This window comes from Aulonocara stuartgranti (assembly GCF_965226115.1).
Source record: "Aulonocara stuartgranti genome assembly, chromosome: 16".
NCBI classification, from domain to species: domain Eukaryota; kingdom Metazoa; phylum Chordata; class Actinopteri; order Cichliformes; family Cichlidae; genus Aulonocara; species Aulonocara stuartgranti.
Window position 1 is genome coordinate 36,545,498 of NC_138952.1, and position 18,333 is coordinate 36,563,830.

The 18,333-nt window shown below is 41.9% G+C and overlaps 1 protein-coding gene and 1 long non-coding RNA gene across 4 annotated transcripts in view; one reads left to right on the forward strand and one right to left on the reverse strand.

The window, feature by feature from the left end:
• LOC309690690 (aryl hydrocarbon receptor-like) overlaps positions 1-18,333 on the reverse strand; it is a 72,139-nt gene that overhangs the window by 52,770 nt on the left and 1,036 nt on the right. For all 3 annotated transcript variants that reach the window (XM_082507953.1, XM_082507954.1, XM_082507952.1), the window contains exons 2-3: positions 12,016-12,203; positions 1,763-1,854 (exon numbers count right to left, since the gene is read on the reverse strand). In XM_082507953.1, the coding sequence (XP_082364079.1) occupies positions 1,763-1,854; positions 12,016-12,203 (280 nt within the window). The remainder of the gene's footprint in view (positions 1-1,762; positions 1,855-12,015; positions 12,204-18,333) is intronic.
• On the forward strand, positions 7,992-17,630 carry LOC309690711. Its single transcript, XR_014271794.1, has 3 exons — positions 7,992-8,289; positions 13,129-14,080; positions 14,372-17,630. It is a non-coding gene; the product is annotated as an uncharacterized lncRNA (long non-coding RNA).

An 18,333-nucleotide genomic window follows, 5' to 3' on the forward strand; every position in this document is an offset into this window, starting at 1 on the left:
GCAAACTTGATGATGGTGGTGGAGCTGGTAGTGGCCACACAGTCATATGTGTACAAAGAGTACAGCAGGGGGCTCAGAACACACCCCTGGGGGGCTCCAGTGCTGAGAGTGGTGGAGGCTGAAACATGTCCGCCCATCCTTACTGCCTGTGGTCTGCCAGTTAGGAAGTTGGAGATCCACTGACACATAGATGAGCTGAGTCCCAGATGCTCCAGCTTGGTGGTGAGTGTGGAGGGAATTATGGTGTTAAATGCAGAGCTGTAGTCTATGAAGAGCATTTTAACATAATTCCCCCTTCTAGTGTCCAAGTGAGTGAGTGATGTGTGGAGGAGATGAGAAGCCTATTCTTTGGAGACAAACCATCATTGTTCATCTCCTCGCTTATTCTGAGGATCAGGAGCATGAGGAGCAAGTTCTCTGTGGAGCACCGCCTCCTGACTCATCTACAAATGACCTTTCATTTCTCACTTCGAACAGTTTGGGGAAACGTACAGTTATCATGTGAAAGAAGTCTGAATGTTGGAGAAAGGAGCCCGTTTCCTCAGCTCTCCTGGAATGCCAGTGTGATGCACATTGGAAGGAAGTGGGCTGGAAAATCAAAGACTGCAGCCGATCCCGAAAAGCTCCGGCAGCCAGCAAGCTTTCTTCACACACGCAGCACAGACGGCACAGAGCTCTTATCTTTCTGTTAGAAGTCAAACTGGATTTTTGATCAATAATTTCTACCTGAAATTCCAGAAAATATCCCATAACAGCATTTCTATCAGATTATCCTGTCACACTCTCCAGGTCACCTAATTTGTATTTGATTAGAGCTGAAGTCTGTGATATTTACAGTACATTTGCACAAACTGGTCCATAAAGAGGCCGTGGATTAACCAAACCAGTAACCTGGTGGATGTGAGTCCTGGGAACACTCCAGGCATTTACAGCCCGTTCTCACTCCTGAGGCGTAACATCCCGACGATTTGTCAAGTCCCAAGGCGTTCCTGAGGAACGAGTTCTTATGCTACGCGCTGGCTTATGGATGAAATCCAAATATAAACACTGACTTGATGAAGACTTGAGCAGTAACGTCGTTGAAGTAGCTCCAACAGACACTGAGCCTCCTGCTGTTCGTGGCTATGAGAATGACAGTAGCGCTGTTTTCACTCATGACCCAAAGACACAAAAGTGCAAATTACTGCTCCTTTACTCATCAGCTCGCTGGCTGCAGCTGAGCAGCTCAGGCGATGTTTAGTTGCACCAGTGTGAACCGATGTGAGGATGGCAGTGAATCATCCCTCACACACTTTGTGATTTTGTCATAAAGAGGTCACTGTCATTTTTTTACACATGTCTGCCACACAAACATTTATACAAGTGTGGTTTTAAAACTTCAGGTATTTTTAAGTATAAAGAAGCTAAATCGTATTATTCCTGCACAGATGGAGTCAAACATATTTGAACAACACTGAGACGAGCAACACAGCCGTTTTAATGCAGTTCTCAAATGTACAAAAATGAAACAATGAGTCACGTGAACAGAGTAAAATGTCAAAGACAGTCTCATCGAGAGCTGAGTCCCAGAGCCTGCATGATGCTCCCAGCTGGGAATCCCTGGAACTGAATCCTAACAGCAAACTAACACTAAAGACAACATGTTTGACTAATTAATAAATAATAATATAGACAAAGGCGTCACAGTTTTGTTGCACACGGTCAGTGATGATAAAGGGCTGCTCTGTTGTAGTCATGGTGCTTTTGGTGGTTCATAACTGACCTGCAGCAGAAGCTCACCCTCGGGCATCTTGGTATTTGTTCCTCCTGTTTTATTGTGACCATCCTTCCCTCCATTTCGATTGTTGAGGGCAACTGCAGAGAGAAACACACATGCTTCAGTCTTGTGATGCTTGCACAGCACTGCTGTTATTTTCTCCACATTAAAAGCAGGAAACACACTAACAAAGCACTGTATGCAGTTTCTATGCAATAAGCAGTTTCCTCAGGTTCAGAGCTTTTGAACTAAAATATACTGTTTTTACTTTAAAACAGAGAAGAAAGACGACAAATTCCTCCTCATCGTTGTGCAGGTGAAGCCAAAGGCAACACGTCACATCCCGACGCCGTGACAAATCGTCCGTCAGGCACTCGGAGACACGAGAGCCATTTGGAATGAATCTATACATGTAAATGTGTTTTATGTTCTGATCATGAAACACGGTTAAGGTGAGGGCTGGAGTACATGCTGGAGCGTGTTACCGCCACTAGCTGAATTCTATTGGATTCAACTGAGAATCCAAAGCATATCATCAGGACACTGAAGGGTACCTTTGGTGTTAATATGAGACACACATGACAAATCATCAGTATTACACGTTGGGAATGAGAATGCTAAACTTCATCATCTTTTCTAGTCTTTGGCTTAGAAAGAAGTTGGTGTGGAAGAATATTTGCCGATGCTTCATCCCCTGCTCTGTGTTTTTTGCGTTTGTCCATTATGCCAGCAGCGTCTAAGCATTTTTTAAAAAAAATTTATACCACACCCCCTGCAATGGCGTGCCCCCCAATTTGGGAACCACTGGCTTAGTGGGAAGTTGAAGGTTGTCAGGTCAACTACAGCTTTTCACCACGCCCCCTTTCTCTCTTTTCTTATGAACTTACAACATATTTATTAGAAACACACACATTTGATCATGTCCACCACTTTATTAACCTCACCTGTTTTCAAATGAGCAATTTATCTACAACGTTTTACTCCCATTGACTCCCATTAACCTGCCACTGTGACCACAGTTTTCACCCTACAGATGCAGCTACACTCGACTCTTTTCACAGAAGCCCTTCTTCAAAGCACACCTGGTTATCTTACCTGACGCTTCAATTTGGCTACTTGAACGTGGGAAGCTGTGGGAACATCACCAGGACTTGCTGCTTGAAGTTCACATGAAATGACTTTGGAGCGTTAAACTTTGATGTACTTTATTTCACGAAGAAATTATTTGTTAATTTGGGAGTGTTTTGGATGATAGAAAGGAGCTCTGTATGAACACTGCTGCTGCTAAACTACTGTGGTGGAAGCAGCGTGCTTGATCCCATCAGTGGGCCCCATGTCAGCACTGGCCAAATGTATCTGGCCCAGTAACTGATAGATTAAACCTGACAAACAAGCACTGACCCTGAAAATCAGGCACTCCCTCATACTTGGCGCTCTCTCTGCCGGCTCTGCAGGCAGTTTTTATTGTAATGTGTTGGTGTACAAAACGCAGACGAGAAGCTGCAAACTAAAGGTTCATGAGCGTTCCTTCAAATGTCTGCACATATGACAGCGCCTTCAGCTTATGTACAGACTGCTGAAAGGGTTGGTCTCACTCTTCTTAAACATTTTCTTTTTTAATTAATAAAAAAAAGACTCAAACCAAAATAAAAATAGAAATAGGAGACTTAGACGCACAACTGAGAAACAAGGAACGAGTATGTCAGAGTCTACCCAAGACAAAGAAAACACATTTGAGTTCAATCATTTTCTAATCCAATTATTAAAATTAGCTGAAGTGCACATTACATACAGGAGGAGCAACTACTGATGACTAACTCTACATACAGCCGCTGTCATGGTAAGTGTGGATGTGCTGGGGTTGTACATTCTACTGTGTGCGCACCCTAACTTGGTTGTGGAAGATCTGAGGAAAACTAATGTGAAACGTCTTGATGACTTACTGCTGTAAGAAACGGATATAAAAATGACTCTTAAGTTGGACACATTTGTAACAGTTTCAGTGACAGCAGACAAGCTCGCAGCTGAACACATGAACAGTAGATGGCCCTTTATGAAGAATTTCAAGAGGTCAGTATAGCTGACCCCTTTTAACAACGCTGACCCCTCACCCAGCTGGTGTGCATGCTAGCATTAGCTGATAAACTGATGGAACACGAGAAGCTGGAGAAATACCAAGGGCTCAGAGAAGAGCTCGAGAGGATGTGGAGGGTGAAGGTAACGGTGGTCCCCGTGGTAATTGGAGCACTTGGTGCGGTGACTCCCAAGCTAGGCGAGTGGCTCCAGCAGATCCCGGGAATAACATCGGAGATCTCTGTCCAGAAGAGCGCAGTCCTGGGAACAGCTAAGATACTGCGCAGGACCCTCAAGCTCCCAGGCCTCTGGTAGAGGACCCGAGCTTGAAGGATAAACCGCCCGCAGGGGCGAGGGGGAATTTTTTTTATATATAATAAATAAAAATCTACAGAGTTGAAATTGATTGAATGAATTCCCTGCCTTCACTACATGACGCCTGCTGAAAAGCCCTGTCACAACTTTTACACAGGCTAATCCATAAACATCAAACAGGTTTCCACTGGACTTCACTGTTTACAGTGGGGCAAAAAAGTATTTAGTCAGCCACCGATTGTGCAAGTTCCCCCACCTAAAATGATGACAGAGGTCAGTAATTTGCACCAGAGGTACACTTCAACTGTGAGAGACAGAATGTGAAAAAAAATCCATGAATCCACATGGTAGGATTGGTAAAGAATTTATTGGTAAATCAGGGTGGAAAATAAGTATTTGGTCAATAACAAAAATACAACTCAATACTTTGTAACATAACCTTTGTTGGCAATAACAGAGGTCAAACGTTTACTATAGGTCTTTACCAGGTTTGCACACACAGTAGCTGGTATTTTGGCCCATTCCTCCATGCAGATCTTCTCGAGAGCAGTGATGTTTTGGGGCTGTCGCCGAGCAACACGGACTTTCAACTCCCGCCACAGATTTTCTATGGGGTTGAGGTCTGGAGACTGGCTAGGCCACTCCAGGACTTTCAAATGCTTCTTACGGAGCCACTCCTTTGTTGCCCGGGCGGTGTGTTTTGGATCATTGTCATGTTGGAAGACCCAGCCTCGTTTCATCTTCAAAGTTCTCACTGATGGAAGGAGGTTTTGGCTCAAAATCTCACGATACATGGCCCCATTCATTCTGTCCTTAACACGGATCAGTCGTCCTGTCCCCTTGGCAGAAATACAGCCCCATAGCATGATGTTTCCACCCCCATGCTTCACAGTAGGTATGGTGTTCTTGGGATGCAACTCAGTATTCTTCTTCCTCCAAACACGACGAGTTGAGTTTATACCAAAAAGTTCTACTTTGGTTTCATCTGACCACATGACATTCTCCCAATCCTCTGCTGTATCATCCATGTGCTCTCTGGCAAACTTCAGACGGGCCTGGACATGCACTGGCTTCAGCAGCGGAACACGTCTGGCACTGCGGGATTTGATTCCCTGCCGTTGTAGTGTGTTACTGATGGTGACCTTTGTTACTTTGGTCCCAGCTCTCTGCAGGTCATTCACCAGGTCCCCCCGTGTGGTTCTGGGATCTTTGCTCACCGTTCTCATGATCATTTTGACCCCACGGGATGAGATCTTGCGTGGAGCCCCAGATCGAGGGAGATTATCAGTGGTCTTGTATGTCTTCCATTTTCTGATGATTGCTCCCACAGTTGATTTTTTCACACCAAGCTGCTTGCCTATTGTAGATTCACTCTTCCCAGTCTGGTGCAGGTCTACAATACTTTTCCTGGTGTCCTTCCAAAGCTCTTTGGTCTTGGCCATGGCAGAGTTTGGAGTCTGACTGTTTGAGGCTGTGGACAGGTGTCTTTTATACAGATGATGAGTTCAAACAGGTGCCATTCATACAGGTAACGAGTGGGGGACAGAAAAGCTTCTTACAGAAGACGTTACAGGTCTGTGAGAGCCAGAGATTTTCCTTGTTTGAGGTGACCAAATACTTATTTTCCACCCTGATTTACCAATAAATTCTTTACAAATCCTACCATGTGGATTCATGGATTTTTTTTTCACATTCTGTCTCTCACAGTTGAAGTGTACCTCTGGTGCAAATTACTGACCTCTGTCATCATTTTAAGTGGGGGAACTTGCACAATCGGTGGCTGACTAAATACTTTTTTGCCCCACTGTACATGACACAGCCCCACTAACCTGCCACAGCTCAGGAGTTTGGCTGCTAACAAAAACCAGTAAAAACTCACATCTTCTCTATTCTTGCTTCTCGTGAAATTTTTAACTGATTTAAATATTTTCATGAATCACACATAAAGCCCTACAGAGCCCAAATCCTTCTTACATAGCTCATGTTCTGAGCTTCCAGCTTCTCTAGTTATCCCATTAGAGACTACTGACTACTCCACTGCTTTACTTCAAATCCACGTTTCTGAGTTTGCAGCACCAAACCTTTGAAACGACATCCCTGAAGCTGTCGTTCATTTTGATTAGTACGCATACATATTAATATTTTATCACATTTTTGGCTATAATTTACAATAACATGCACTTTATAAAGTGCTACACAAATAAGGTTACAAGTTATCATAACAATAAAGTTCACATGAGTTTGACATTTTAAATAATGCACAATTTTCTGCTCTGATATTAATGTGTAATGTCAGTGAACCTTCTCCTTGTATAAATGGGCATGCAGTAATTACAATACAACCACAACCTCACAGCCTTCCTCTCTGTGCAAACAACCAAACGATCCTTTGCTTTGCATTGACAGCATTAACACAGCACAGAAAGAGTCAATGCAAAAATGAACAGTCAATGCAGCTGCCCCACTCCCACATCTACTAACACATGCTGTACACACCAGCACACATATTAGAGAAAACACGCACGCTGTACCGCCTTCCTGGCATTAGTAGGGCTGGGGGATGGGGTTAAGCCAAGTAGGAGAAGGACAGAGGATGAGGCTGGCAGAGGGTGCTGACCCCACAGCTCTACCTTTCATATGTGGTCAGAGAGATGACCTACAGGAAGGAGGGGGAAGCAGTGCACAGTGAAACAGGCATCATGACCTGTCACAAGACTTTGGGAATGGTCACACAGCTTACATAACAAATCCCAGAGCAGCAGTTCTGGGCTACAAAAGTGGGACAAACTGCAGATATTTGCAGCTGTGTGCCAGGTTTATGTGTTTTTCTCCTCATGGTTCATTTTTAATACAATATCAGAGGAATCCACAGGAAGACCCTGAACTTCTGTGGCCTTATCATCATGACAATTTTCATTCCTGCTTCCCTTTACTGCACCTGCCAGAAACAGCTCTTTAATAATGTTTTGCTCTCTTTATGAACATTATTCGTATTTGTTCATTTACAAATATAATCCACTAAAATTAAAATGACAATAGCGTGTTCCAAGAGCCGCAGCTTATCTGAACAACAAATACCCAGCTATGGATACAACAATAGGATTATTAATGTTAATGATGACAACAATAACCATGTCTGTGGTTACCTACAGGTCCAAACATGGATGGGACGACTCAGCAACACTGGAGTGAAATCAGGTTGGCTTCCTGTCTTTAAAAAAACTGCAGGAAGCTTTCCAGGACACTGGGTCAGTTAAAGGGGACAGGAAGAGGAAAAAGGACAGAGCGTCCGGCTGTAGGCACAGACGTTTCTAAGAAACCCAGAGGCGTCTTTATTGGCTCAGTTCTGTCATCTACAATCTTATCAACCCTTTGTTTGTTGTAAACACAGTAGCAGTTGCCTCCAAGGGGATATCTTCACTATGGTAGCACAGCTGATCTAACAATTTATCCAAAAAAACAAATGGATAAATGAATAAAACAGCTGCTATGGTCACACCTACTGTGCTGTACTATATGTAGAGCATGGCTAAATGTGTGCTCTAGCCATTTAAGGACAATAGTTATAGAATTGACATCATTTTCCACATTCTGGGATTAGCTTGGAGCTCTGATAAGGCAGAAATGGATCCCCATCAATCAGGATTTGTCCCAGAAGCTCACATCCAGTCAACTGCAGGAGTTTTAAAGTAGAAGGATCGACTAACAGTGACTCCTGGCATACATGGGATTTATTTGACAGTCTTTGAAACTTGTGAAACGTTTATGCTTGTTCTTTTCTATATCACAGAAACCTAGAAAATCGAAATAAAAAGTGGCAAAGTGAATTTGCTCCACTGCCCAAACTTCCAGTCACGTTTATGACTGTAATACTAAAAGGCATATCATGCATTTTAGTAAAGCTGACATCCATCATGAACAACCCACATCACCCACTGCATGAGTCTGTGAGTGGGCTGAGCAGCTCCTTTAGTCAGAGACTGAAACACCCTCGCTGCAGGAAGGAGCGCTTTGGCAGATCATTCATCCCAACAGCAGTTAGACTCCATAACTCCTCAATCACGATGTCATGACTCACTGGACACTGTGAACATCCACGGTCACCACTTCATGCATAATGCTTCCATGTGTACGGACATGTGCAGGTATATATGTCTGTATATGAATACATATGTATATTTAGTGTGTACATGTGTGTGTGTGTACATGTCTATACATAGGAATAGTAGTGGTACAATAGTTATGTTAAGCTATATAGTTTGTGTCTTGCATATTTCCAACCATATCCATAATCACATACTGTGTATGCTACTGTTGTATATAGTGTGTTATCTTACTTTTTTCATTGGTTGTCCTTTTTGGATTTTTGGATTTCCTTCTGTACCTGAGCTGAGGTGACGCAAAAAATTCCCCGTTTGGGATCACTAAAGTCTTATCTCATCTTATCACTGCGTCTACACTGCACGTCATCTGTGACAGGACTGCTAGAAACATGTGATCTGAACTTTTTCAAACGTTAGCTCAGACTAACGGCTGAACCTGCAGCTCAGGTGGTCGAGCAGGTCATCTGCTGATTCAGCATCTCTAACAGTGCTTGGATCCAAATGCCAGACAGCAGCTGTGAATGTGTATTTTATAGCTGAGGATACGGGGGGCGGGGGGATCCACGTGTTTGCAGCGTTAACTCACCTCTCCTCAGACTGAATGAGCCCATTGTAGCTGCTGACAATAACAAAGATGGCAGCTGGCTCGGATAATGCTGTCAGCCAGATTAAATGGGCTCTGTCAGAGCTTTGTTCAGCTCCTGTGATGCATTCAATGCCCGCTCTCAGGAGATTTTTAAAGACACCTTATTGATGTTGAAAAAAACAATACTTAATGAAGTCATAGCTCTCTTAGTGTTTAAGAGTTCCTCTTAACATCCAAGCGGGGCAGAGTGCTGAAGAAGTGGCAGCATTCCCAGAGTGCTGCTAGCTCCATGCTGTCCAGGTCATCCAGCCTGACAAGTGAATTTGTGCTGTTTACATACAGCAAATTACAGCTGACTGCAGAGGCAGCCTGGAGCACTGGAGCTGCTTCCTTTATGTAAGAGCCCTGAGCTTGTTAATTACTTAGAGACTGTCCAGGAAGTAGGCTAATGCAGTTAGACAAGAGGTTTTGTCTATAGGCTACACTTTGACCTAATGCTACGGCAATCCACGATCAATAATTCACTGTGACAGCTTGAGGAGATACCAAATGCTTCTGTATGTTGCTAAATGTAGCTCCTGAACATAATTAAGGAAATACGTAAGAAAAGCACTTTGCTTTCTTTTCTTAGCGTACAGCCACGTGGCAAAACTAAGCAAAGCATTTGTGCAAACACTTTAAACATGCTCTAATCACCACAGCTGTAACCTGTGTGTCTCTACCAAACAGCCATTTCAGAACGATGCTGCCTTAAACAAACACTGCTCTGCCTCCATTTCATAAATTCTTTAAACTCCAGGGTTTCTCTCAATTATTCATGTTTTGGGAGCCACTGCATTGCAGCATTCGCCTCGAAAGATCGCCACCTAAAATAACAATGTTTTTTATGCAACACATACCAAACACAGTTCTTAATCCCCATATATGTGAAGTCACACAGACACAGGTCTTAATGAAATAATGAGAGCCTGTCGCTGTGATGAAGTCATCAGAAGAAGGCAGTGGGTTCTTGTTCTTGTGGTGCTCTGAGATGATCTGCGAGCTGTTGGGCAACACCAAAAGAGTAGCTTGACTGTTGTGACACAATCATCATGGCTGAAAATAACTGAGGACATTTAAAAACAGCTGCTGCTTTCTGTTCACAATAACGACACATAAAAACAAATTCCAGTTTGTTTCTATCTGGTCTTTAAGTCTGAAGTCATTAGCCGTTTTCAGGTCCAAACTCCGCTTCAGGTCCCAAAGTCAAACGAGCACGGCAACATCACTGAGAGTCACAAACTGTCAATTCTTTCATCTGTAATAAAATCATCAGCATTGCTGCTTTACCAGGTGTAACAATGAAGTTTAACATCCAGACATCCATGAAAACAGGATTTATTACATTTAACAGAGATGAAGTTAGCAGGAAGTTAGCTCGCTAGCTTCCACCTAAACATGATATAGCATGTTCTGACAGAGAGATTTCTGTAAATACTCAAACATACAGCTCTGCTATCACTTCCAACATAAATGAAGACAGAAAACTAAACAGCAGTGACATTTGTAGGGTTACTGAAGTTGGGCTAGCTGCTATATAACGATGTGCTAGCGACACAGCTACGTTAGCATAGCATAAACACAGTGAAGCTAGAGGATGAACGCTAACCTTTTTCCACTCGATAAAAGTTAACATGAGGGATTCTGGTGGTTAGAGACAAATGTAATCGCATGGCAGGATGCTGTAAAAGGACCAAACTTCAGCCAGGAGAACAACTGAGATAATCCATCCACAATACGAGGTTAGTCATTCATATACTGCTGCATGGGCTGTAGTTACATCGGAGGGGTTTAAAAACTGAGCTTTAAAATGAACAGTGGTAATTAATAAACACAGAGTAGTTTGGACCCAGAAGCAGAGTTCATATGTCATCAACAACCGGATTGGTTCACAGGGAAGCAGTGGTTAAGACAGCAAGAGGGTCCTGGTTCAAACTCCAGTCGCAGTTTGTAGTACCAAAAAGACATGAGTACAGATAGAAACAGCAGTCTTCTCTCAACTCTACTGGTTCTGAGTGAAAGACCCTTCAAAGAGGATATTACTGTTCTAACTTAAATAGATGCTATTTTTGATTTTTTTAAATATTAATATTTATTCCCCCTCCTCTTTACAATTTCAATAATATTCTACACTATCCGTTTCCACAGAAGTTGGCCTTATTTCCTTGGTGTTGTGGTGATGTAGTGAAGTGGAACAAGGTCCAAGGACCTAATCAGAACCAGCTCCAGGGATTTTCACCAAAACAAACAAACAAACAAACAAAGTGCAAAGCTGTTCTGCAAACCTTTCACCATCAGTTGCTGAGTAAAGGTCTAACTACAAGAAATCCACCAGTGACATTTCACATTTTTCTAACTTTTTTTATAGCTGTGAAACAACAACTGTATTTTTGATCAGTCCAGTTCATCTGTTACTTTTTTATCAGAGGATTTTACCATACATACAGATTTCCATCAGCTCATTCTGCACTTTGCAAAATATTCACCTGTTTACAAATGTGCAGACTATTATACGCATTATTGTCATTGTGCAGTGCATACTATGGTTCTGTCTTTATTCCAGCACAGGATTAATACTATATCCATCTGTGAATGGATGAACATCTCACGGCCCATCTGTGCAGAGCTGTACATTGTTGTTATTTAGTGTATGTGTCTTTTCACGGCTGTTTTTACACAGCACCTGTCGTCCACCAGGTGTGGAGCCAGTTTTACCTTAATGCCTTATGAGAACTAGTCCATGAATGTTGCATAGCTTTACACAGCAGCAGCTGGACTCATTTTCATGGGAAGAAATCCACAGAGGAGAGAATGTGAAATTCTACCCATCAGTTTCTTGCAGTAGTCTCTCCCACAGCCACCAGCTTCAGTGGTTTTAGGGCCCAGACAGTTTCTGGTAATAGCATCAGGGAACCTCTTTTTACACTGGAAGTCGATATCCAAAGGTCCAAATATAAGGCAAGTGTTGGCTTTGGCATTTGTCCTGCTTTCAATCACTGCGCTGAGCTACGCTAACCGTTTAGGAATCATAAGTTTTATAGAGAAATACCAAAAACCTTTCACTTTCTGGGAGAAGAGTTTGTGACTTACAAAATGAATGTCTACTGCTTAATGCCATTGCTGCGATCAGAAGGTAACTTTACCAGAGAAGAAACTCTTGGCTCGTAGGTAGCTGACACTTAGGCGGAGGATGGACAGTTTATCCAGACTGGCAGTGACCTCTTCAGGAAACGGCAGCAGACTGGCCAGCCGCTCCAGCTCCCCGTTTAGCCTGTCTCTATGTCGTTTAGATGGATTGGACTTGGATCCCGCAGTTGGTGGTTGCTTCACCCTGATTAGAAAGCAAACAAGAACCATTGGTATTGCTGTAGGTAGATTAGATCTGGTTCTTCGTGTATGCAGCCTGTCTTCTGTATTATTTTTACGTGTAGACTCGCTGTGTATCAAAGACAGACATTGCTCTGGGTCTCAAAAGTGTGGTCAAGTAAAGAAGTCCCTTAAAAATCGACTTTCATTCCAATAATCAGCAGAGAGCGACCACTCCAACAAGACCTCGGGAAACTCTTTCTGACAGCAGATGTAAAATGTGCTTAATACAGATAATAAAGACATAAAAACCCTGCATATGTTTACAGTGCAGTAAGACAGTTTATTGTCTCAATCACTTGGTTAAACTCTAAACTAAGCAAAGTGAATCACATTCTGTGACTTCAAGTGACGATGGGTGAAATAAGTGCCTGTGGTGCGAAGCAGGCAGCCTGAGACCCACTTTTCTCTGCTTCCAAACGAGTGACAGACGTGACCTTGAAGCCGTCACCTTCAAAATGATGCACGACAAGTGATGTGTTTTTGGTGTGTTGGAGCTTTACTGACGACAGCGTGCAAATAATATTGTACAGCGGAAAGATAAAGTAGGGTGTGATTGAAGGTAGGTCTACCTTCAATCATTACTATATAAGTGAATTGTGTACCTTGGCTTCTCAGTCCCCTGTCACATTTCAAAAAGCCAAGATGGTGGCCTAATGCACTCCTAGCCTGCTCAGGTTGTTCTTTTATGAACGGTCTATGGTTTTCCAGCCTGCACAGTAAGCAAACACTGGGATTTGTTGTGTGAAGTAATCCTTTAACAACACCTATCTTAATCTATCTGGCTGTGACTGAAACCAACAAGCTTTCAGTTCAATCAGATTTGAATCGTTTCTTCCAAGCGACGTGTAACCCATATCAACTACTCCCTGTCACATGACCCACGTCAGCTGATTTGAGGTCCCTCTCCTGATTGGCTCCTTCCACGTCGCGGCAACTCTGAAAACCGGCTGTGGAGGGATACTTCCGGGTTCGACTCCTGCTGTGGCTGTAAGCTCGTGGCGTTTAGAACGGCGTTGGAAAACAAAGCGTTTTCTCCTCTCAATTCATCTATAAACTCATTTCACCTCAGCGGTAAGTGTCCTTAATATCTACCAAAAACAACCTTTTGGTTGTCAGTAACCAGTCGATCGTTTTCGCGATTAAAAAATGACTTTGTTCGGCGGCGTTCCCATCGCGAGCAGAACTCCGGTTCAAAAACCGCTGTTTTTGAACACTTTTATTTACTTAAGCATTTTAATTGGCTTACTTTAAAACAAAGTGTGATTGAATGATTATTGTTGTGTTGCCTTGAATTCGGCTATGCTGTCAGACAGTTTCTTTATTGTTTTTGTATTTGTTTGTAGCGAACGCTACTGGAATGTATAGATTAAGCTACGTAGCCAAGATGATTAATAATTTAACTGTTGTACATTGGTGGATGATGATGATTCATGATTTGCATCGTTACATAGACTTGCAGAAAAATATATTTGTTTACCGGTAAACTGAATCGAACTTGATGTGCTAATGGACATTTTTCTGACCTACGTGTAACCCAGAGTAATTTCCTGCACTAATTTCCTGCCATTGAACGCATCACAAATAAATAACTCCAACCACATGACTTTGCTCAGCCAATCGGATGGCATGTAGGTCATAGTAAGCCTGTCCCGGCTTCCTCCCGTCAGATGCGTGGAGGCAAGCCAGGTGACAGAGCTGTTGCAGGTGTGTATTGGCAAACATTTGCTTTTCCCGTTTTAATGCATTTTTTTTTTAACACAAACTAACTTATGCAACTTAGATGCTGATTACTGTGAGCCAGAGCCATAGTGTTGTTGTGCACTGAACAGAACGGAATTGGTGAGTTTGAACTTTTAATTGACTGTTTGTATTGCTACCAGCTGACGCTAATTGGCTGCTGCCGGTCCAAACAATTTGATTTTGATTTGACCGATAGTTGTTGAATAACGAATGTTGTGGAGCTACATAGTATGTATGTAGCAGTTGAAATGTTTCAGTTAAATCCTTATTGGTTATATTATATTTAACCAATTTATTTATTTATAAATTGTGTGCACAGGAACAAGAATAACTTAATGTATTTAGCTTAATTGGCTGTGATTTCTTATTGGCCTTGTTTATTTAATGCAGGCCAGGTGAACCTTTGGGGTATGAAAGAGGATGGCGAGCCAATGAAGGGCTAGGAGCAGGACTCATTCTGCAATTGAAGCTTCCACTGGCTGGGTAGGAAGCTATCAAAGACAACGCTCTGTCCCCATTTTCCAAATGCACTGATTTCTGCAATCATACACACCATTCCCCTCATTTCTGGACAATAGCGCTTGGACATCTCTCATGGACATTCAGATAAAACTCATGGACTTCAGTGTGGATCAGTGGATTTGATATTAACATGTGGTGTTTATGGGGGAACCGTTTTTTGAAAATGTGTATTGCTTGGTATAAGCCAGAAGAATCTGCTTAGTTGTCTTTGTGCACCCTCCCTGGGTTTTGATTAATTGGATAGCTGCAGCAGGAGTGATTATTTAAGTTTTTCTTTTGTTATTTTTCTTTGGGGTTTGGTTAAATACATGGTACCTGCAAAAACATTTTTGTGTTGTGTGTATTTATTAATTACTGCCCATCAGCTCCAGTAGCATTCCTAAATCTTCTGATTAATGATAACCATAATATTTCACTCAATCCCTAGCCTGTATTAATTCATTAGCGCTTCATCAGTGTTACATACAGGTCAGGTTTTTTGTCCCCCTTTGAATTGATCTTCTTCATATTGAAGTGGCGAGCCGGTAGGACCATTCTTTGTTTTGTTTTGTTTTTTGTTTTTTTTCCCCCCACTTTGCCGTCTTTGGATTACGGACATATTTCCCCATTGTATGAAGCTGGACCCTAAGGAGGAATACCTTAAAAGTGAACTTTAAAAATAATATTTTGCCCTTTAAGTTACAAAGAGTATTTTTAATGTGTTCAGGGGGAGAAGATAGTAGAAGGAAATTTTATTTTAAGCATCAGTTAGCTAGGACAACACAAAGATTAATGAGTGCAACGGTTAGGGGTATACGACTGTGGAACTCTCATTATAATTTAAAGAATTGTATAAGTTTACATTGTTTTAAAAAGTGTTACATGCTTAAAACGATAACTCAATATGAAGAATGCGAATGAAATTGGAGTTCATTGAAAAAGGATCCTTTTATAATTTGTTTTATTTTTATTTTATTTTTCTCCTTGTTACTATGTGGAGTGGTGTATATTCTCATTGTAAATTTGTAGTTTGGTTTGTGTTAGGACCGGAGAGAAATGTTAATATTACTTTGTTCCCTGATTTTTGGTGTCCACTTGTAATCCGGTTGTTCAGTCTGACGTCACTAGCCGTGTCTGGGTCTAAACTCCGCTGCAGGTCCATAAATCAAACGATCACTGTGGCATTACTGAGAGTTGAAAAACTGTCTAAAGTCTTTCATCTTTAATAAAATGATCAGCGTTCTGCTCTACCAGGTGTAACAATTGAGTTTAACATCCAGGCATCCATGAAAACGGAATTTATGACATTTAACGGAGTTAGAAGTTAGCAGGAAGTTAGCTCGTTAGCTTCTATCTAAATACAATATAGCATGTTCTGACTGCGGGGTTTTGGAAACAAATTAAAACGTACAGCTCTGTTATCACTTCCAACATAAATGAAGACAGAAAACTAAACAGCAGTGACGTTTGTAGGGTTACTGAAGTTGGGCTAGCTGGTATATAATGATGTGCTACGTGACCGCTAGCGACACAGCTATGTTAGCATAATATAAACAAGCTAACTTTTTTTCCACTCGATAAAAGTTAACGTGAGTGTTCTCGGTGGTCAGGAACAAATGTAATCGCATGGCAGGATGCTGTAAAAGGACCAAACTTCAGCCAGGAGAACAACTGAGATAATCCATCCACAATACCAGGTTAGTCATTCATATACTGCTGCATGGGCTGGGCTGTAGCTACATCCTAAGGTTTTAAAAACTGAGCTTAAATAAATGATTAGCGGTAATAAAAGCCGAGGGAGGTCACCAGTGATCACTGACTGTTTTAGGAGCTTTTTGAGATCAAATAGAAGAAAATACAAAACATTAAACATGTTAACAACACAAAAGCCATATTAAACGCAGACTACTTTAGACCCGGAAGTAAGATTCGTCGCGTCATCACTGAACAACCGGATAGAAGTTGGATTGTAGATAGGGGGCGGGGTTTAATAAGAATATTTTCTTCTTCCTGCTCCTTTTCACACATGGTTGTAGTGCTTTATTGATAGAAAGTGTGTTGGTTTGTTTGATCTGTTGTACCAAGTGTGAAATAAATGAAATGAAAAGGACTCTTGCACAGAAATCACAGCTTTGATTTATTACTTAATTGTGGGCATTTGTTGTGTGTTGTATTATTTTTCTTCCATTTCCCCTTTCCCCTATTTAATATATTTTTGGTACAAGACATTGCAGTCTTTGGTCTCATCATTCACACCATCTAGGCTCCATAAAGAACTCTTTCTTCTGCGCGTCAGTCAGTAAACTCATCCATTGCAATAAAACGAGCCCTTCAATAACTTTGCGTTACAGACGTGTTTATTTGCGGCTGTAACTGGTGCTTTCAGACTTCAGTACAAACTGGATGATTAACCAGATGCAAAGAAAGAAAGCTGACAGATCCTAATGTGAGACATCACAGAGCTCAAAGTAAAGAGTACTTTATCCTACATGCCTTCTTTCTATACTGTACTGTCATAAAGGAACATGGTAATACGTGACTTTATTGTTCTAATGTTAAAAAATCCAGTAACTGATAATGTGGATGGTCTTGTCAGTATATATACTACATATTTTTTTTTTTTTATATAGTTTGCATTAAAAGAGCAGCCAATCACATGCTCTGAACTTCAGTGCTGGGTGGGCCTCCCTGTCGGCCTACATTTAAAACACTGAACGTTTCTTTACTTCAATTCCAAATCAAAGCTGAAGTTTAACATGTTTTTGGTTTTTTCCACACTAGCATGGCAACGATGCGAGTATAACACGACTACAACGACCTCTCCTAACATCACAACACATGGATGGATGGAGATCTGTTTATCCTGCACATCAGCGATAGCAGCTTGATATGCAGGCTTGTCTTTTTCCTCTCCCCGTCTCCGTTCAGTGCTGCACCACGTTGTTATTTTCACTCAAATTCATTCTCTGATTTGATATTTTCTGAGTCACTTGAGTCAGATAAACATTCAGCGTTGCTCAGTCGGGAAATGTGTTTGCGTGGAATCATCACGCGTCATGTTCTCAGAGTTAAACAAGCTCGGGGAGTCAGGAAGTCTGTCCCTGTTTCAACACAAATGTAACCGAATGCTCATCTCAGTGACAGTACGTGTCAGCAAGAGGAGAATTATAGGCTGTGTTTAGGAACTTTACTGACACTGAGGCCGTTTTCAAGAATTATGCTGCACCACTGATCCGTTTCTGAGCTTGAGTTCTGTCACATTCATGGGAGTCAGTCATTTCAGTTCTTAGGCCTGACCAGCGAAACCACAGTAACCTAGAAGTGCTCAGTGTTCTCATCATTTGCTTCTGCAAAGAGGACTGGGCCACAGTTCCTCCACAGCAAAGTGAAACGGTCATTGCCACTTATCACAAACACTTGGTTCAGGGAACGATTACATTTTCCACACAGGGCCGGTTGGTTTGGTTCGCTACTTTCCTTTAATTCATGAAATCATCACCTAACAATTGCATTTTGTATTAACTGGATTCTGCAGTCAGATAAACATTCAGCCTGTTTAACCCTGACAACAAGTCCGGTTTGTCTGATATTAACATTTATTCGATAAACACGCTAAAAGCTGAGAAATGCGGAAGGGGGGAAATGGTTTTATAGCAGCGCATTAGCGGAGAACTGAACGCAGATGTAACGATTTTAGATATGATGACTAATTTTTAAATAATTCTCCCGCAGCTTTCCCAGAGTCGGATCACATCCGAGCAGAACAAAGGCCTGCGGAGGATGCAGATCATCTCGGTGCCGTTTCCCACAGTTTAGAGACTGAGCGTTTAAAGCTGGAGTGTGACCGTGAC